This window comes from Oryza sativa, chromosome 8 (genome assembly GCF_034140825.1).
Source record: "Oryza sativa Japonica Group chromosome 8, ASM3414082v1".
Taxonomy (NCBI): Eukaryota; Viridiplantae; Streptophyta; class Magnoliopsida; order Poales; family Poaceae; genus Oryza; species Oryza sativa.
The window spans coordinates 20,080,398-20,102,104 of record NC_089042.1 but is presented as its reverse complement, the minus strand read 5'-3'; the positions used below and the strand labels follow the sequence as shown (position 1 = coordinate 20,102,104).

The 21,707-nt window shown below is 43.1% G+C and overlaps 2 protein-coding genes across 3 annotated transcripts; both read left to right on the top strand.

Annotated features, from left to right (window-relative positions):
- Positions 1 to 8,994: 8,994 nt before the first annotated feature.
- On the top strand, positions 8,995 to 10,409 carry LOC4345583 (probable 2-oxoglutarate-dependent dioxygenase AOP1). The gene is made up of 3 exons (XM_015793001.3): positions 8,995 to 9,413; positions 9,535 to 9,859; positions 9,951 to 10,409. The coding sequence occupies exons 1-3, from the start codon at positions 9,055 to 9,057 to the stop codon at positions 10,209 to 10,211; spliced, it is 945 nt and encodes a 314-aa protein (XP_015648487.1). The 5' UTR covers positions 8,995 to 9,054; the 3' UTR covers positions 10,212 to 10,409.
- A 2,423-nt stretch (positions 10,410 to 12,832) lies between these two features.
- LOC4345582 (probable 2-oxoglutarate-dependent dioxygenase AOP1) lies at positions 12,833 to 14,532 on the top strand. Of its 2 annotated transcripts, none has more exons than XM_015793176.2 (3): positions 12,833 to 13,269; positions 13,360 to 13,684; positions 14,085 to 14,532. In XM_015793176.2, exons 1-3 carry the CDS (start codon positions 12,917 to 12,919, stop codon positions 14,340 to 14,342), a joined length of 936 nt encoding a protein of 311 aa, XP_015648662.1. In that variant the 5' UTR covers positions 12,833 to 12,916; the 3' UTR covers positions 14,343 to 14,532. The 2 variants fall into 2 exon arrangements, with proteins under 2 accessions (XP_015648662.1, XP_015648661.1); XM_015793175.3 differs by having other exon boundaries at positions 13,348 to 13,684.
- Positions 14,533 to 21,707: the final 7,175 nt, after the last annotated feature.

Sequence of the window (21,707 nt, the reverse complement as noted above, 5' to 3'; positions counted from 1 at the left end):
TAGTTCATCCGGGAGTAGAGCTTGGATATCTGTGAACCTTGCCCGGATTGAGCCACAGTTGGTCACCAAATTGTCTAGGGATGCTTCTAGCCGATGAGAGATATCCTCAAGCGTTTTCTTCACATCATCAGACAGAGGGGCTATGGCTTTACTAGTGGTGTCCTCCTCTGTTTCATCGAGATAATCCTTGATGTCGAAAGAAAACAGATCGGCTAAGACCCGTAAGAGATAGTATTATCGATAGTTAAGGATCAAAACATTGTTGGCCGATCTTAAATTTGTGACAACAAGACTTACTGGGATAGTAGGAGCAGCTGGTTGTTCTTCCTCCTCGACATTATGACTATCTGCAGCCGATGGAGTACGGTTGCCTGATTCTAGCTGCACAGCAGGTGAAGGAGGAAGAGGAGGCTGTAAAGGAGACAAATGTTAGACATAATCGGCCAGGATCGGTTAAGGAGAGGATCGAGAATATCTTACTGGTGGAGCCGGTTTGAGAGTTGGCACTACCGATTTCTTCTTCACAGCAGTTTTCTTCTTCTGCAACTATAAAATCAGTGAGCAATCGGCTATAAGAGAAATGATTGCAGAAGGAGTTAAGGAAAGCTACTTACTCTTGAAAAATGAGCCGGAGCAGAAGAAGTTGGAGGAGTTTGCTTAGGCGAAGCCGATGGTGTTCTCTCTGTATTGCTCACTTCGGCTGCAGCCTGATCAATGTCATCTTCAATGGCTTCTTCATCCAGAGCTTGTTCGATGGATGGATCCAAGACAGGCAGGTCATCAGTTGGCTTGGTTTTCTTTGATTTGATTTTCTTCTTGGGAGCCGGAGCTGATGTGTCCACAGCCGATGATCTGGTTTTTCTTTTCTTGCCTGCATCGGCTGGTTCCCTGATTAGGCCTTAGAGGAGGGTTGAAGTCCTGGGGGCATGATAGCCGATGACAGGGGGAGATGGTCCACTTCCATTGGGAATTAAACCTGGAGCATATTCAATATCCTTACCATTGTTGCTCTGGCGAGGAGGAGAGGATTCTGTTGTCTGCAGGTAGGAAGAAAAGATTAGTCAAGATTCAAATCGGCTACCAATTGTTCAAGCAAGATTGATAAAGTAAAGATTTACCTGAGGGATAACATCAGGGAATAGATCTGTCATGTACATAGAAGCTGGTTGATGGAAGATATGTTGTTTCCATTCACACCACCATCTGTCAAAGTTCTTGCTCCTGAACCTTGCCAGCTCTATGTTCTCAATACTGCCCAAGGGGGGTCCTGGGATGTTGAGTAGCCGATCCATCATCAGGGTTGATGAGATTTCTCCTCGGCATTAGATCTTGTCGGCAAAGAATAAGCCGATTGGGAGTTAGCCTAATCCAAGTAGTCTAGCCGAGCTCATTGGATGGTAAAATTCATAAGAGACTTGGATGTTTCTGCCCTGATGAATGCCAACAGGAAGGATGCATGGGTTGATTGCAGCTGCAAGAACTTCTCTGGATTTCTGGTATTTTTCATGATTGATATCTTCGAATCTGAAGTCTGATGGAAGTTCAAGATCTGCTGAGTCCTCATAAGGAAACCAAACCCGGGCATCTTTCTGAAAGCCTTCATAAAAGCTGCAGAACCAATCCTTAAGCAACTCAGCCGACAGCTTAGCTCCAGCATCAGTTGGTGTAGAAGCATATTCTCCATATGATATGCATCTACGATGATTGCGTTCTTCTCCATCATCTTCCACAATCGGCTCCAACCTTGGAAATTCAGCTTCTGTCACAGATGGCCAATTGACGACTTTCATAACTACCAAGTTTAGCCAAGTTTGCAGCAACCACCATGGTCCACCTGCCCCAACTACTGAGCTGACGGCTATCTTGGCCGATGCGTTATTCAACATTTGGTATAGATAGCCGAGGAGGATTTTGCCCAAGGGAAATTGTTTCTTTGATTCTAGGGCTTCGGCTACAAATTGCCAATTGGTTGTAGGGCCACAGCTTGATCCACAGAAAAGGAATTTCTCCAGCCACATCAGCAGAAATGCTACATGCTCTTTATGAGTGACAGACCCTTTACCCATGTATGCTGCTACGTACCCAGACCAACCATCTATGCTTTTGGTCTTGAAATCAAATTGGTTCTTGGTGTTCAAGCTCATGGGATTGGCCGATGAAGTTACATCCAATCCGGTGATCATGGTGATGTCGATCAAAGTCGGGGTCATCGGCCCTTGGTTGAATAGGAAGGCGTTGATGGTGTTGGACCAGAAATAGGTGGCTGCAGACATCAGGGGTTCGTCCTTAGCAGAATTGGCTATGGTAAGGGCAAGCGCTTGGCTAATCCCGATCTCATCCCAGTGAACTGCCTTGCTAGTCGATACACGCTTGTACCACGTGGTCCAACTTTTTTCAGGGGCAGTTTTCTCAAGAGATGGCCAAGATTTGAAGGTATTCTTCCAGTGACTCAGATTAGGGTTGGCTAATATAAAGGGGATTCTGTTGGTTTCACCAGTGATAAAATCAATGGGGTCAAGGTAGCCGATTGGGCCAAGTAGTGGTTCTCATGTGACAGACTGGGAATCGCAACCAGGTTGGACAGATGCTACAGACGCAAATGAGGGTAGAGAAGAAGAAAGAGATCTAGCCGATGGGTACTTACCTCTGCGTATTCGGACAATGGCGCGGCGGATGGATTGGCGGAAGTCGACATTGCCACGGGCGGAGATCTAACCGGGGACGGAATCGCCTTGAAATCGCTTGTGCGCTGAGGGGATCGCCGGAGAGACAAAAGAAAACGTGACTTGCTTCAGCGGTGAAAACGGAGGAAATGGTGTGAAGTTTCTCGGGGGAGATGGTTAGTATTTAAAGAGCTGGAGTAACGGTTGGAAAATGGCAAGCGCGATATTCACTCGGAGTCGATATATGGCAAATCCGAAACATTACCAAATATTCCGGACTTGGGGGGCATGTGTTAACGACCAAATTTGGTAATATCAGCATCGGAAAAGAAGATTAGATCGAAGCAGAATCGAAGATGAAGATCGTTGCGGAAACAGAGCAAGAATCGGCTGCAATCTGAATCGGCTATGGTCAAGATCGGCAGAGTTCGAATCAGACAGGGCTAGCCGATACAGCCGATTCCAAGAATACGACTCGGTGTACATCATCGGGTTGAGTTGATATGCTTCAAGATGATTGCCACGCATGGATAGAGTCCTGAGAAGGCAATTGTATCTATTAATTATGATATTTTATGTAATTTCCTTAGAGATATGTTTAGGTAAAAGTCTGCCGCAAAGACTTTTGGTATCTTAGAGTTTGTTAGAGATAATAGTCGTGTCCGGTATGGACATATCTTGTAATTCTCGGGTATAAATAGACCCCGAGCCCTATGTAAAAAAGATAGACACACATTCAATACAATTTCGGCGCATCGCTACCCTTTTTGCTTTAGTTTTATTTCGACGAGTTCTTGCTTTCGGGTTGAGCTGCATCGGTTTCGATCTTCAACAGGAGGTAAAACTTGTTACGGCGACTTGTGTTCTCGGGATTAGTGTTTCCATCTTTATGACACTCTAATATTGTTTATGTAATTCGTCAAGTTATCATATATCTCGTATAATCTTCAGTAATATCGTCATCTAACCTACAATCGGCTAACATCTACTAGTAGAAGGCGGCCGATTAGGTTAAATAGCGACGTTAGCTTGGATTGTATAAGATATCTACCACTCTATGAAACATCCAGCGGCTTGATTGTCTAGATATTGTTCTTCTTTTCATTCTTAATGCTGCATCAGTTGAGTTTGATCTATTAAGTCGTGCTTAGAATATCAATCTCTAGCCTGCTTCCTGGTTGCCGATTAGGGTAGCATCGGGGTTTCAGCCGATCTTACTTGATTTAACTTCTTTTACCTTATATGCTTAATTGATATGTTAAATCTGCCCTTTATGTTAAGATCTTGTTGCATTTAAGTATATTATGCTTCTGTTTGATATATTCTACTTGCTTTAACATCTTAATATAAAGTAATATCGGAGTATTAGCCTATACATGCTAGATCTATCTGATCGGCTATGCTATGAACGTATATAGTTCTATTGTTAATTTATATTTCGATCTAAGTGATTTATACTGTCTCGGCATGGCGACCGATCTATCCCAATCACTTGATTTAAGTATATATCGACATAAGGGTTATATATTGTTAATATCTACAGCCGATCGAATAGATTTAGTTCTTCCTTACTTATTCATGATTGCCGATCGATGTACACATGACATCGGCCTAAAAATAAATGATATGTCATCGGCACCTAGCCGATCGGCTATCATTTATAGGATTAATCGCGGTTTCTTTGTCTTTATTTCTTGTTGATGGCAGGATCAAATCAACTGGCACGCTCATACAACCGAAGGCGAGTTTTGGATCTGCACTGGAGTTAAGCAGATCTCCCAGGCCTCGTGTTTTCTGTCAACAACATCACATCAAAATGCAACATTCATATGGTCTAACTTACTGACATAAAGGATAATAAAGCATCTAACGGTCATTACATCCAACCATAATAGAATACGATTACATGTCCATAAGAGAGGAATAATAGAGAGGAAATCAGCCTGGCCGGAACCTCCGGATCACAGGACCCGGAACTTCCGGCCAAATGACCAGACAACAGTCAAGGCAGCAAAAAAGATTTAAATGACCCCCTTCAAAGCACAAATTCTCCCCCTATGGCATCAAGGCACCAAAAAGCAAGAAACCATGAAGAGAAGAAGAGGATCACTCATCGCCATATGAGGGAACAATCTCAGTATCGCCGGAGAGATGAGACTCATCGGACTATGCAGTGGTGTCACCCTCATCAACATCAGTGGGAGCATCCTCAGCAGCTGCCTCGGTGTCACCCTCATCATCATCATCATCATCATCATCATCATCATCATCATCATCTGAATGGGAAGACTTTTCATTGAAGTAGGAGGATGGACCTTCACCGGCAACGTTGCGGGCTGCCTCATAAGCCTCAAATGGATCAACATAGACCTCATCTTCAGAATCATCTGACACTTCTTTCCCAGCCTCTCTTCTATCTTCCTTCTGACGCCGTTCGATCTTCTTCACTTTCTTAGCAGTCTTAGCACACAAACAGAAAATTGCCTGAAGTGTCTTCTTGATGGGAGAAGAACTTGAGGAACTCAGTGGGGCACTAGAAGATGGACCAGCTGAGGTAGAAGGAATGGATCTAGGTACCACTAGAGAAGAGGCAAGTGGAGCACGAGGGTGAAAAGGATTGTGGCGCCCATCTTTGATGTAGAACACCCCGGTGACTGACTCAATCATCTTCATAATGAAAGGAGCATAGATGCAACCCCGCTTAGGCTCAAGAATGGTGTTAGCTATCTCATACCAAATCAACTTCATCACACTGAAGGGAGGCTGATGATAGCGCATGCGACTGAGAAGATGAGCATGCTTGGATGGCAAAGCTGTGGCATCTCCAACCTTTGGAAGCAAAGACCAACGAAAGATGGAGTACAACATCTTGTAATTTGGATGCAAACCATGAGTAGTTCCCATACAAGTCCTAGGAGCATCCTTAGCATACATGAACTTGGTCTTGATCATGGGGAAGAGTGCTTCACTATGAATATTAGGCCTATTGAGATCCTCATCCTCTAAGCCCAATATCTCAGCAAACTGTGCCATGGAAATCTTGTGCCTAACACCCTCAGTCAACCACTTCACATAAGGGGTTCCCTTCCTAGTAGTACCAAAGAATGCTGTCGCATAGAACTGTGCAATGACCTCCTCATTCCAATCATACTCCAAGGCAAGAATATCTCCAAGATTCTTGTTGTGGCACACTTGCATCGCTTGGTTGAACACTTCATTGTTCTTCTTCCTCATGTAAACCCAATCAATCCACTTCATCTCAACCACTGGATTTTCTCTAGCCATAATCACTGAGTTATACCAATCCAATTGAGTGAAAGTCCTGAAACGAGGATCCTGTGACTCCTCAGGCTGTATCTCTGGATCAATCAAACGGTCCCTTCTGCACTTGGCAAGCTGATGAAGGTAGTTGGACTTGGGTCTTCCAATGTGGTGCATAGGAGTGGTGTCAAATCCAAGAGACTTGTAGAGCCGAACGGGATTCTCACGAGATCCTACAGGGAAATCATGAGAGGCCCTTCCAGCCCCAGAACTGTGACCACCACCTCTCCCACGACCTCTTGTATTAGGAGCATCACTTCCTTGACCACTGTCAACATCCCAAATCTGAACAGGACGGTTGTTGGATTGCCTGGTGAACCTGGGAGAAGTACGAGTGCCACTGCCACCGCCGCCCTCAACCACTTTCTCTTTACCCAAACGACCACGAGGAAACCGAATAGGAGGACTCTCATCACCGGACACATCCTGAGAGGCTTTCTGTCTTTTCTCACGAGTCATAGTGCTTACTGCAACAGGAATCAATAAATTGGAGTACAGTAGTTAGGCAAAATTGAGAGAAGCAAGAATGGCAGGCTGGCTGGACAGCGCCCGGAGGTTCCGGGTGCAAGAACACCGGAACTTCCGTCTAGCAAAAATGAAGAACAGAGGTCTCAAAAATAGCCAGTGCATGTGAACAAATCCTATAGATCAGTGATCTACAAGGCAGCAGAAACAAGACTATCCAAGTGGTTTTCTCCCTAGATTCACAGATTTAGAGATCGGGATAAAAACACAATGAACCAAGAGAGGGAATCAAAAAGTGCTACCTTGAGAGAAGAAACTGCGAATCGATCACGGAAAGAAGCTCCCAGCCACCAATGTGGATGAATCCACGGAGAAGAAACGAATTTAATTGGTGGAAAGTGAAAATCGCCACTTGGGGCACTGTAGCGACGACTAGGGCTGGCGTCGGGGAGGGAGAAGAAATGAGGAAAGAGACTAGAGTTTCTAACTCCCCCTGAGAATATATACTCCCCGACACCCGGAGGTTCCGGACAGAGAGGCCCGGAACTTCCGGCCTGACAGATAAAGGGCAGTTAGGCCCAAAAACAATGTAGAGACGAGAATTCAACGAGGGGAATTAGGGAACTATGGACATGCAGAGACTTATGATGCATATGACCAGTCAACAATCAACATTACATAACAATGGTCAATATACATCACAAGAAGGGGATAAAAACCAAATTTTCGCAAGAAAGACACACAAGAAATTTCGCAAAAAATTTCACAAAAGGTTTTTTTTTTGGATATAAGGGGGAATGTTTGAGCTTTATTCCTAGTATCAAGACCATCTTCTACACAAGAAGTGATATCAAGACACAAAAGCTCATTTTTTTTAATTTACATTATAGTGATACATGTTTGGCTATGAATTAGCCAACCACCTATCACCTAATGTTACGAGAGTCTAAGATATTGAGCTCACTCATAAGCTCGCAAAATCTTTTCTCATCTAGAGGCTTGGTGAAAATGTCGGCTAATTGGCTCTCGGTTCTCACATGGGTAAGGCATATGTCTCCTTTAGTCTCATGATCTCTCAAGAAGTGGTGACGAATGTCTATGTGCTTGGTTCTTGAGTGTTGAACGGGATTGTTGGCTATTTTGATGGCACTCTCATTGTCACATAGGAGTGGAATCTTGGTGAAGTTGTAGCCAAAATCTTTTAGGGTTTGTTTCATCCAAAGGAGTTGGGCACAACAAGAACCGGCGGCAACATATTCGGCTTCGGCGGTGGATAAGGCAATGGAATTTTGCTTCTTAGAGGACCAAGAAACAAGGGACCGTCCAAGGAATTGACAAGTCCCGGTTGTGTTTTTTCTATCAACCTTACACCCGACATAATCTGAATTATAGTCTTTTAATATAATCCCCCTACATAATGCTGCGTATAATTGAGCCAGTTAGTACTCAGTACAGCACTAACCTCACTGACTTCTACAAATCTAACATGAAACATCCCATTGTTTATTTATATGCTTATTCGAATAATTTATTAGCAAATAAAATATTTTTATGAGTAAAACTTTTATGTACGTGTTATTAACTACTAAAAACAAATGTTATAAACTAAACTCACCTCCCGCACACGCAAAATGGAGCAGAGCATTTTTTTATGATTAATTAAGTATTTACTAAATTTGTTTTAAAAATAGATTAATATAATTTTTTAAATTAATTTTTTTTTATAAAAAACACACTATTTAGTAGTTTGAAAATGTGTGCACATAAAACGAGCAAGGTGAGTTGGGAAGCCACCAGGAAGAACACAGCCTAAGATGAACAAACAAAAAATATTAAATTTTACTCTCTCCGTCCCAAAAAAAACTTAATTTCTATAGTTTGAATTTTGTCCCACAAAAAACCAACTTCTATCATCCTGCCTCCCTTCAGCACGTAAAACGAGAAGTTTTATTCCTTAAATACTCATCACCTACCTATCACCATTACTACTTTTTTCATTAATAAGGGTCATTTTGGTTATTTCTACTTCCCACTAAAATTATCTTGGGATGCTAGAAATCCTCTCTTTTTGGAACTTTTTGGAACGGCGGGAGTAGTTTATAACTACTCCAAAAGTATTCTAAAAGTGGTCCAGATTCAGCCACCTAGCAACATTGTGGAACTAGTCCATAGGAAAGAAATAACAAAAGCTACCCATAAGTATATGGGATGCCCATAGAAAATAAAATATATTATTTGTCTCTATCTCTTCTCTCCTACCAATACTATTTGCTATTCATATACATTATGAAGGTTATAATAGTTAAAGTTCATATATGTGAGTCCTATCTTTATGTACTACTTTTGTCATATACATTGCTGTTGTCCTAAGCACGAGCGAAAGAACGAGACCAGAAGCATATGATTCCCATAATCCCATTTCTCATGTTGAAAATATAAAATTATAAAACCAGTGGGCGCCACGCCATGAACAGCTCAGCTCACCGCATCCTTTGACTTTTTAACCAGCTGTCTACTAGTAGTACTACTGCTACCTGCCCCTGTCAGTCACAGAGCAAGAAAAGCCACGAACTCCGGCGACGGCGAGGAGCAGCAGCGGCAGCCCATGGCGATGGCGATCCCCAAGGTGGACCTACGCGGGCTCGAGCCGGGGACGCCGGGGTGGGAGGCGGCCCGGGCCACGGTGACCGCGTCCATGGTGTCGCACGGCTGCGTCGTGGTCGCGCACGGCGAGCTCGGGGCGGATCTCCGGGAGGCGCTGTTCGGCCGCGCCGTGCGGGAGGCGTTCGCGCTCCCCGCCGAGGCCAAGCGGCGGAACGTGTCCACGGTGGGGCCTTACAGGGGGTACATCGCCAACATCCCCGGGATGGACTGGGAGAGCCTCCGCGTCCACGACGCCGACGACGCCGCCCGCGTCCGCGAGTTCGCCGGCCTCCTCTGGCCGGAGGGCAACCCGGAGTTCTGGTAAGGCCAGCTGCCTCTTCGCGGCCTCGCCGCCATGTTCGCCAGCCATGTTCTTGCTCCTCAGAGTCAGAGCTCGATTTCTCATGGGGGATTGGGGGGGTGTTCGTCCGGGGGATTGCAGTGAGACGATCGTGTCGTTCGCCACGAAGATGAGGGATCTGGAGCGGACGGTGGAGAGGATGACCCTGGAGGGCCTCGGCGTCGGGGAGGACCACATCGCCTCGCACCTCGCCGCGCAGGACTACGGCGTCCGGCTGTCCCACTACGGCCCGCCGCCGGACGCGTCGACCGCCATCTCCCTGCAGGCGCACCGCGACGACAGCATGACCACCATCATCGTGCAGCACGAGGTGGAGGGCCTCGAGGTGCAGGCCGGCGACGGGAGCTGGCACGCCATCCCCCCCGAGCCCGACACCATCGCCATCGTCGCCGGCGAGCTGTTCAGGGTACGCGCCAAACGCAACGCAATTCGCCGTCGGCGACACGTTGATCTTGAATTCTTGATCGATCTCTCTCTCTCTCTCTCTCATGGCGCAGGTGGTGACGAACGGGCGGGTGCCGGCGAGCGTGCACCGCGTGAGGACGCCGAGCGGGCGGGAGCGGTACTGCGTGCTGGTCGGCAGCCGGAGCAAGGACGGCGCGGTGCTGAGCGCCATGGACGAGCTCGTCGACGGCGAGCACCCGCTGGCGTACAGGCCGTGCAAGGCGGAGGAGTTCATCCAGTTCCGCTACTCGGAGGAAGGCCGCAAATTCAGCGACCCACTCAAGGCGTTCTGCGGAGTAAACGCTACAGAATGATATCGCACAGATGTAATGATAGCGTTCGAATAATTGTGACAGTTAATTAGTCCGTCCGTCCTAAAATATAGCAACTTTATACTGGATAGGACACGTATACTGGATGTGACATATCTTATTAGTATAAATTTGCTATATTTTGAGATGGAGGGAGTATTTATAATCAATCGTCTTCAAGTTGATTCTGAACTTAGCTTATGAGATGAAATTATTCGAGTGATTTTCTTTCAATACATTAAGATTAATCTTGCGTGTGATGTGAGGTGTACTGGCGAAGTGGCAATGTAAATTTGACCTCTGTTTTTCTTTTTCCTCACAAAAGAACGTGATTTCTATCGGAGGTTTCTAATGCGCGATTTGATATTAGGTTTGAATGGATGGATCATGGAAGAACGTATGATTATATGATTTTGTGGTAATAATCAGGGCCCTCCCGTGAAATTAAGGGACCCTATGCGAAATCTTGATAAGTTTAGTACTAAACTTAGTTGATGAAATAAAATGATAACGAATTTATACTTTTTTTTGATATTGGTGATTTCGAAGTGTTCAAGGTATTGAGAATGCCATTAGGCCAATCGAATCAATTAGAATTCATAATCTGTTTTACGCTTAGACGAGATAATGCATATGGAGTTCTGGCGCCACGATCAGGGTAGGCCGTAGGCGGAACGACGAACGGGCGATCAAGGCAGCCAAAAGGAATGAATCGATGTCCGTTCTCATACGGACTTCTGGCCTGCTCGGTTGCTTTCTTATTGGGCCAATGGGTTGCCTTCACCTACATATATACTTGGGCCTACGTGGAAATTGGGAGGAAAAAATACATCTGAGGTACCTCATCTTGTCACCGAATTACAAAATTATTGCTAAACTGACAAAATCAAATATATGGCATCCCTCAACTTACAAATTAGATTACTCCAGTTATTTAGACAGTATTGACTCTGGTTGATCCTGGTTTTATCTGACGTGGCAGTTGAGGGACCCACGTGAGCCCCATATGTCAGTGAAACCCTAGCTTCTTCTTCCCCTTTTCCCCCTCTCCACTCTCTCCCCCCATCTCTTTACAGTGGCCAGATTGGCGCCCCGCCCCCACGGGCCCCGATGACGGGGCGAGCGGCGGGTGGCGGGCGACGACCGACGAGCGCCACGCCTCACTACTCTCCTCCAGCTCCCTCTTCCTAAGGCTGACATGTGGGGCCCATGTTATCTCTTTGCCTTTGAAAATCTCAAAAACCCGGGACTCCCCTCACTGCTGTTGTGAGACGCCGGTACATGGGGGTGCATAGTCCATAGAATGTATACCGCTTCCCTACAAAGAGCCTTCAAAACCATCCCGTGACATGTCTGATGTGTTGAGATTAGACTTATATGTTAAGCAAGTCACAGAGTATGAGAAAACCATGCATCCACTACGTTGGAAGTAAACTAATCTATTCAAATAGCCATACTCACGGTTAAAAGAGCAGCTGGACTTGTACTACTCTTTATTAGTCTTATAATTTTGAAAACTAATGTATATATATGGTGGAAATGTCAGCATATGTGAATGTTACCCGTGGAACGGGTACATTGGAATGGCTGAGATTGTGAAATTGGTTCTAAAAGCACGCCGACCCAAGCGAGGATTGGGGAAGGGTGGACGTGACCCTCAGTGTATGATTAAACAATTGAGCATACCTTTGTTTTAGTTAAAATGTCAGGTTATAGAAATCGTGAAAATGATTGTGAAAACTTGTTTTGCACAAATCAAACCAAGCCATCCATGAAACCTGTATGCAAATGAGCATTTTGCGTGGTGGCTTGCCTAGCATTTTTGTACTCGTGGTTGCTCAATTTTTTTTAGCAGAATTTATAATAAGGCAGATGAGAATATCTTGCTAGTATTTTAGTATGCTAGTAGGAAGATCGGAGAGCTGGTCTATCTTAGATCGTGGCCCTCGTTGACTATTGGTGAGCACGTCATTTGGCTCCTACTACTAACGATTTCCACTGTTGTTTTCTCTGATAAGTCGTGGTCTATGTATGTGTACCAACTACTAATCTTTTCATTTTTAAAAACTTAGAGACTAAGATCTTCTCTCAGTATGTGAGTGGAAATTTTTGTTATTTTAAGATGGATGCAACAATTTTTATTTCGGTATAGCTTAGATAAAAACACGTTGCACTAGCAGTGCTGGTTTTGTCCCACATCAGTAATTGATGATGGGGAAGCATGACTTAAAAGATGCAAGCAGCCATTACCCTTCAGACTAGTTTTTTTGATTGTGTAAACCCATAACCTAAAGTTGTGGCTCCGGTTGAGCCTGTAATGGAGTGTATCCAATGGAACCCTGAACAATTTTCATGGGTCACAGGTGAACACGACTTAAAAGATGGGGTTGGTCCTAACCCATCATACTTGTCTTTTACGTTGCTAGTTTTTTACATTGTGTAGACCCATGATCTAAAGTTGTGGTTCCAATTAAGCTTGCGATAGAGCAGGTCCGATATGACCTGGATGACCCATGGTTAATGGACCGGGCTGCGCCTCTAACAAGCTGACATTATGCCACAGGAACCCACAGCCCCATCCTTTGTCTTTTTATATAACTGCTGCTTAATCTGCTACTAGCCCTGCCACTCAAAGAGCAAGAAAAGCCACGAAGCTCCGGGCGAAGCCGAGACGAGCCGGAGCAGCAGCACCCCGCCCGTCGCGCGCAATGGCGATCCCCAAGGTGGACCTGCGAGGGCTCGAGCCGGGGACGCCGGGGTGGGAGGCGGCCCGGGCCGCGGTGACCGCGTCCATGGTGTCGCACGGCTGCGTCGTGGTCGCGCACGGCGCGCTCGGGCCGGAGCTCCGGGAGGCGCTCTTCTCCCGCGCCGCGCGCGAGCTGTTCGCGCTCCCGGCGGAGGCCAAGCGGCGGAACGTCTCCACGGTGGGGCCTTACAGGGGCTACATCACCAACACCCCCGGGATGAACTGGGAGAGCCTCCACGTCGGCGCCGCCGCCGACGCCGGCCGCGTCCCGGAGTTCGCCGGCCTCCTCTGGCCTGATGGCAACCCCGAGTTCTGGTAAGAGCTAAGCAGTCACTGTTCGCCGTCGTCGTCCCTCATCTTGCGCGGAGCTCGGGTTTTTCTTCTCACCCTTAGGTGTTCGTCCAGTGACACGATCGTGTCGTTCGCCAAGAAGATGACGGAGCTCGAGCGGGCGGTGGAGAGGATGACCCTGGAGGGCCTCGGCGTCGGGGAGGACCACATCGCCTCGCACCTCGACGCGCACGACGACGCCGTCCGCTTGTCCCGCTACGGCCCGCCGCCGGACGCCGCGAGCGCCATGTCCATGGGGGAGCACCGGGACGACACCGTGATCACCATCATCGTGCAGCACGAGGTGGAGGGCCTCGAGGTGCAGGCCAGCGACGGCAGCTGGCACACGATCCCCCCTGAGCCGGACACGGTCGCCTTCATGGCCGGTGAGCTGTTCACGGTAAGCACAATAACCATCCTCGCCGTACGTCGGCGCCGTCGCCGGTGATCGATGGAGCTAGCTATTTCACCGGCGACAGATTTCATTAACCTAGCTAGCTATTCCCTCCGTCTTAAGTTATAAGACATTTTGACTTTGGTCAAAATTAAACTGCTTTAAATTTAACTAAGTTTGCAAAAAAAAATTATTTCAACTCAGGACAGATTTATTATGAAAATATATTCAATTATTGATTTGATGAAACTAATTTAGTATTATAAATATTACTATATTTGTCTATCAACTTAATTAAACTTAAAACAGTTTGACTTTTATCCAAGTCAAAAACGTCCTGTAACCTTAAACGGAGGGAGTAGCTCCCTGATGATCGATCGATCACTTGCCACCTTCTGAACTTCAGGTGGTGACGAACGGGCGGGTGCCCGCGTGCGTGCACCGCGTGAGGACGCCGAGCCACCGCGAGCGGCTCGTGGCGCTGTTCACCACGCGGTGCAAGGGCGGCACCGTGGTGAGCGCCATGGACGAGCTCGTCGACGGCGACCACCCGCTGGCGTACAGGCCGTGCAACGAGGACGAGTACGTCCAGTTCCGCCACTCGGAGGAGGGCGGCAGATTCAGCGAACCGCTCAAGGCGTTCTGCGGAGTAGACGTACGCTAGCTGCACAATGATCCACTGAAGATGATCCTTGGATTGGAAGTATGAGTGGTAGTACCTATCATCTTCAGTTAGTGCTGGTTACTCGTCTTTATGGGTTGTTTGAATGTTTGTTCTCTTACGTTTCTGAAAAATTCAACGGCTTCATATATTAAAAAAACGAAGGAAGTATCATATAAAATCTTTCGAGTAACTATCATCTTCATATGTGAGAGGATGTGTTCGGAAAGAAAAAGACAGTGCTAAATAAAATTGCGCAACGATGACGATCGAGCGTGGTTCTATAATAAACTCTCCACTGAGATACAAATACAATATTTACTTTATCTATTATAGGTTTTTATATACTCTTTCCGTCCCATTATAAGTACAGCTATAAGTTCCTGACTTCCCGTGCCTAATGTTTGACCGTCCGTCTTATTTGAAAAATTTATAAAAAAAATTTAAAAGTTAAGTCAAACATAAAGTACTATTCATATTTTATCATCTAATAACAATAAAAATACTAATCACAAAAATATTTCAAATAAACCGTCCGTCTTATTTGAAAAATTTATGAAAAAATTTTAAAAGTTAAGTTAAACATAAAGTACTATTCATTTTTTATCATCTAATAACAATAAAAATATTAATCACAAAAATATTTCAAATAAGACGAATGGTTAATGTTGGACACTAAAACCTACAACTGCGCTTATTATGGGACGGAGGGAGTACCCGTGAGTAGATTTTTTATTCGGGATGCGTGATGCGCTACCATGTACTATAAACAAAATAATAATAATAACTACATCCGTTTCAGATTATAAAACTTTCTAGAAATGCCCATATTTATAAAGATGTTAATGAATCTAGACGCATATATATATATATATATATATATATATATATATATATATATATATATATATATATATATATATATATATATATATATATATATATATATAAATATAAATGTAGGTAATGCTAGAAAGTTTTATAATATAAAATGGAGGAAGTATTTGGGACCAAAAGATATACACGCACTTGTTAGGAAAAAAAATACAACATTGATCGCGTACCTACTATTGTCTCCAGGCGTGTCGAATGGTGGTTCGTTCTGAAAGTGACCTTCGAACGGCTCGTACCAACATACACCCATTTGTGAGGAGTTAAGAACAAGCCGACACTCTCCGGCCTACTCCTGCTTGGCATGCATATGCGTCCATATGCATTGCACAATTTGCATTTGGTTTGCTCCACGTTGCGGCTAGTCGATCGTGGTAATCTATCGAGAAATATGTGAATTTCTTTTACTCCTGCTTTGGCCGAATCTGTATTTAGATTAAGAGTAAATTGCATCCACGGTACAATAACTTGGCGGGTGGGTGCGATATAGTATAAGAACTTGAGAATTGAACGTTCAAGTACAACAACTTGACAGGTGGGTGTGTTCTAGTACAAGAATTTAACAATTTAGTATTTTGGTGCATCAACTTAGCTAAGCATATGCTAGGTGAGTTTTTTTTCATGATGTCAATATGTCATTATATAGCAATCCTACGAATATTACCTTATAATATTAAATTTAATCTTTAAGAATTATACTGCACATCTAATTACCTTTAAGAATTTTTGTTTTCTTCACCTTCCCAAATCTCAATCGAAATATAATAATTTCTATATTTAGTTTAATTAACTTACAGTTATTAGTTATTAGGATAAAAATATAAATATGCTTATATAAAAATCCATGCTAGTATACTGTCAAATAAGTACTTAAAAGTTGAATATGTATAAAAAAGTGCTCCAAATAATTAAGTTGTCGCATAATTTCTTTAACTTGTTGTATCAAAATCGTACATATCTTGCAAGTTGTTGCATTTATGTGATCACTTATAAAGTTGTTGTACTAAATTGCACTTAGCTACCAAGTTGTTGTATTAGAATGCTCATTTGTCAAGTTCTTGCACCAAATTGCATCCATCTACCAAGTTGATGCATTAAATTAGAAATGTCCTCATGTGTTATTCCAAAATACTCCCTCCATCCAAAAGATTCAGGCGTATTTCTTTTATCATTAAGATTAAGAAGAAATTATTTTATCCTGCATTTTATAGACTAAGGATTGCACATATGCATGCGACCAATAGATATTAAGATGATTTTTTGGTTCCTGTCAATAATTTAATCTAACACTATAAAACGAAAGATAACTTATTCTTATAGTCTTAGATGTACAAAGACTACAAATATAATCATCTTATTTAGAACAATCAGAAAATAAAATATGCATAAGACTTTTGGATGGAGGAAGTAATAGCGAAGTGAAAATACTTTTTCTTTTTTCGCATTGAGCTCTGCTCAAGCTTAATTTTTCACTGCGAACTATACAAAACCGGTTATTTTTCGCCATCAACTTTCAAACCTAGAAAAGAAAATCTAAACATGTTTTCAGTTGTTATGTTCGGAATAAAGGTGGTATTCTTAGTACATAATGCTATTAGCATATTTTACCGATATAGGTATCACTAGGGATGAAAATGGTCGGAAACGATCGAAAAACAGCCTCAACCATTTCCGTAACCATATTTTTCTCGAAAACGATATCGGAAATATCGGAAAACCGGAAACGGAACAATACAGACGGAAACATGTCGGTACAGATCGGAAACCGGTAACAAATACGAAAATATTAAACTATAAAAATATATATTTAACTTTACATAAGTATGTTATATGTATACATAAATTCAAGCTTACACTATATAAATTATAAATTAACTTCATTTTAGCCATGTATAAAATTTAGAGATTTGATTGAAGAGTCAATCAATCTGTAAGTTTTGGGTCAAGTATAGACATGCCCTATAAATATCGACATATTTAGAATACGGTAATTACCACATTATAAGAAACAGTAATTTCTACAAGAATACGGTAAATACGGAAACCATCGGTATAACAGCAAAACCATTTCCGTTTTCATTTCCATATTTTTTTACCATTTCTATTTTTGTTTCGGTCGATTACCATTTCCATATGGCTCGGCCGGTAGAAAGTCGAAAACGAACGCCGGTCGACCGGTAATTACCGTTACCGTTTTCACCCCTAGGTATCACGTAGGTAGGTTCACAACTTATAAAACTTAAGTAACTGAGTTCATGCATGTTAGCGGAAAAACACGGTCATATTGATCAAAGCCACCTTGGAACATATTTTAGGATATGATGTAGTATCTGGTTTTAAAAGTTTAGAGTGAAAAATAATTGGTCTACGGATCATTATGAAAAATGGACATTGAGCGAATTTTGAGGACAACAAATAAACTTCACTGTAATAACTTAAAAAAAACTACTGTAATACCGGTATGGTGTGAATCATGATAAGAGATGGGGTCCTACAAAATAGGTTGAGAGTTTAACATCCTCGTGGAGCCCACAAGAGAAATTATTTATAAAAAAAACTTTGTCTTCTTCCACTGATGCCTCATCCCTCCTTGTCTCTCTCAGTCAATCTAAACCACATCAAAATCATGGGACCCTATACAACCAGTATTGATTGATTTCATCATCAACCACCGAAAATCGGACCCTATACTACCATGGTCTTACTCCTACATCTATCATCTTCCTCCTTGATTTGTTCTTTTAGAGTTCTAATTTAAAGAAGAAATTTGAGTAAGTATTATTTAAGCCTTGCTATAGCCTATAGGAGCTCCAATGGCCAAACTCTGCACCATGATTAATTGTGCTCCTGCATCCCGGGGTGTGGCCAGGTCACGAGTATCTCAACTTTACTATTCATTTTCACTCGATCCTATTAAATCTTTGATGTGACCATGGCTACTACGGATACATCCGTTGCTCACATCATGGATGAACAACAAGATATCAAGTTCGAGTCCTCCAAGTGCCAAAATCCAATTCGGCCACCTGCTACACTGCTAACTTCAAACGGCCGCCGAAGCTCCATACGACCTCCGTTTTCGGCCCGTGAGTACTTGATGGAAAGCTCTCGGAGTCCTCTTTCCAATGCATCAAACCTCATTGCCAAATTCCATCTCAGTCGGCAGCAACTGAAGAAACAAGGTGCTGCGACACCTGTAATGGGCCTATGGGCTTGTAACTTCATTTGGGACCCCGGCCCAGGTGGGGCCCATGTGGGGTGCGCCCCAAGCTGGTGGAGCACGACCCTAGGCACCCCTAGGTCGTCCTCCCACCCCTATATATAGCTAGTTACCCCTTCAGGGTTTCTGGGGGGTTTTGTTAGATTAAAGTTTAGCCATTGCTACTTGCTTGCAGCGCGCGTGTCGGCTAGACCGTCCGTCTGCTTGTTCTTCGGAACCCCAACTTATCATTTGTATTAAATTCCTATTTGCAATATCAGATTGCTTTTTATCTTGTTCTTGCTTGTTTCTTCGATTTGCTTGCAGGAATAGGGTTGATCTGCACCGGCAAGATCAACAACCCACGGAGAGGTGTATCGATCGCTAAGGCGCAACACAACGTCTCGTACAGTTGTAGTCGGATCGTCAACGTTTCTCCCAAATCGTAGTTATCACAACTCACCGAAAGATCGGGCCAACAACAGCCTTGAGTGTCGAGAGGAACTCAGGGTTCATCAGGTGGTATCAGAGCTTTCGTTGCTCGGTGAGTTTTTATCTTCCTATAACCAGAAAATAGACATACAAAAAAATTCGTATCATTTACCTAGCCATATTGTGCTATTGCATTGTTCTTTTCAGTTTTTGCTTTGTTGAATTTTGTGTTGCATCGTCACGTCGTGTTGCTGGTCTTAGCGTCTAGTTCATTTAGAGTTTCGAGTTCTGGTCACGTTTTGTACCACAGTTGTCGCTGCCACCGTGTCTCTGTTGTTGTCGGGACCTACGAAAACGGAATCGGCTCGCTGCCACGGTTCTGTTTTTGTAGTTTTCAGAATTTTTTATCGGTCAGTTTTGGAGTTGCATTTAGGATTTGCTTGAGTTTCTGGTTTGCCCGTGAATAGATCGGCCTGTGCTTGTTGCCGGTGTAGAGAGGAGGAAGAAGAATTTCCAAATCTGTTTTTGGAAGTGTGAGAGTTTAATCTGGAAAGAAATAGTAGATCAGATTGATTGAAATCAGTTTCCCTTTTTCTCTCACCATAACCGGACTCCTAGGTAGTGCCGCATCCTTCCTTTCCTCACCCACCACCACCCCGGGTCCGCGACCAGGCCGAGTCCGAGTGTCTCCTCTCGGTCACGGTTTCAATCTATACCGTGATCTTGCATACTGCTTGGTGAAAATTTTTCGAGTATCGGATTGAAAATCCGTTTGCAAAAACGGAACCTACAGGACGAGAGGATTCCATTTTTGTATAGTTCTAATTTTGGGTTTTAACTTTTACATTTGAGTCCCTATAAATTTTGTATTTACTTTTGAGTCCCTGTAATCTTACATTGAGGTCCTTTAATCTGTTTTTGTAAAATAAAATCAAAAAAAAAAGAAAGAAAAAAAAAGGCAGAAAGGTGCATAAAAAAAGAAGAAAAGAAAAGCCGCACCCAAAAAAAAGAAAAGGAAAGGAAAGGAAAAAAAAAGAAAGAAGAAAGAAAGAAAAGAGAAAATATTGTTATGTTTGAGCTGAACTTCATATATCAGAGTTGTGCATAAGTTGTTCCTAGTGCTATCTTGTGGTATCGTTTGTGTCTAGGCTCGCGTCTCTAGTACGTTCTAGCCTAGGACCAGCACGGTGCTTGACTTTGAACAATTATTCAACTTTGCATTCTCTGATTTGAGCATTTGCTATTCCTTTGCTACATATTTAAGCCTACCCAGAGCTCCACAGATTTGATTGCAGCCGTACAACAAGTGTTCGCCAAGGCATCGATACATCCAACCTCCATTGGGGTGCTTGGTTGAGTCGGTGTATGTCACCATTCCGCTTGCATTGGTAAGTTCTTGTAAGAGCTTGGTTAAAAGCTTGAGTGTGTGTGATTTTTGAGCTGCCACTACCTAGTAGTTAATAGGAACGCGCATATTTTTGTGTATGTTTCTTGTTTTCTACTAACAATGGCAGGGATACGCAAGATAATTGGGGATAGCTGTGCTCACCATCGACATCTTCGTCGAGACATGAGGAGTGATCAACATGACCTTTATGAGGTAAGTGACAATGTTCTAGGTAAGATCAAATCTGCACTGCCTTATTTCGAGGGAAACTATGATCCTCATGCTTACATTAATTGGGAGCTAGCGGTTGATAGTGAATTTCAAAAGCATGTCTTGTCTGAGAAACAAAAGGTTATGTGTGCCTCTAGTGTTTTAGTTAAACATGCTTCTAATGATTGGAAACATCTTTGTAGGCATAACAAAATACCACAATCTTGGAAAGACCTGAAACGATATTTTAGAGATGTTTATGTTCCCATGTATTATGCTGATATTCTGCTCAACAAACTGCAATGTTTAAAACAAGATACCAAAAGTGTTACTTCATACTATCATGATATGCATGCTTGTTTATTACGTTGTGGCTTAGATGAATGTGAAGAAGCTACAGAATTGAGGTTTTTACGTGGACTTAACAAAGAAATTCAGGACATGCTTGCTTGTGAAAAGTATAGATCTCTTTCTCATTTGTTACAACTTGCTTGCAATGCTGAAAGTAAAATAGAGGAGGATATGAAAAAGAAACACGCTATGTCTTTGCCTCCAATTACTAACTATTTGCAGGAAGTGCGTAATCACGAAAAGGAGGAGAGAGACATGAAAGAGCCACCAATTCCATTGTTCACACTCAAGTTCGAGACACCTCCATCATCTAAAGAGGACATCCAAGGTAAAGTAAATGGTACTGAAATTAATCAAAGTGAGTGCATTGTTAACGAAGTAAATTTGTCCACTTTTCATGCAAAAGTAGAGCAACCGTTAGTGGAACCAAATGCTGGAGTTCCTTTGTCACAAGTTGATTTACTCGCTGTTCCTTGTGATAAAGAAGAGTTGTGTGATAATGCTTCACTTATATCCATGCCACAACTAGTGAATGAACATGCTATTCCTAGTGTTTCTTTGTGTGCTGATTTTAAGCATGTTGTTCACATTGCTAATGAAGTTGAGGAACGTAAATTGCTATCTTCTTTAAATACTTTAGGCTATGTTCAGTTTGATGATTTTTGTGAGCTCGATAATTTGAAGGAGAAATTATTTGCTAAGTCTGATTTGCCATGTCCAACTAATGCTATTTTTCATATCTTTGGCAAATATAATGATAGAGGAATATATTTGGTGCATAGAGTTTTCATTTGTTCGAATTTAGAGAAACATGTTATTGCTAATCACACTACTTCGAGTTTCTCTATTTTTGATTGGATGAAACAGGTTATTTTGAATGGACTATATGAAGAACACC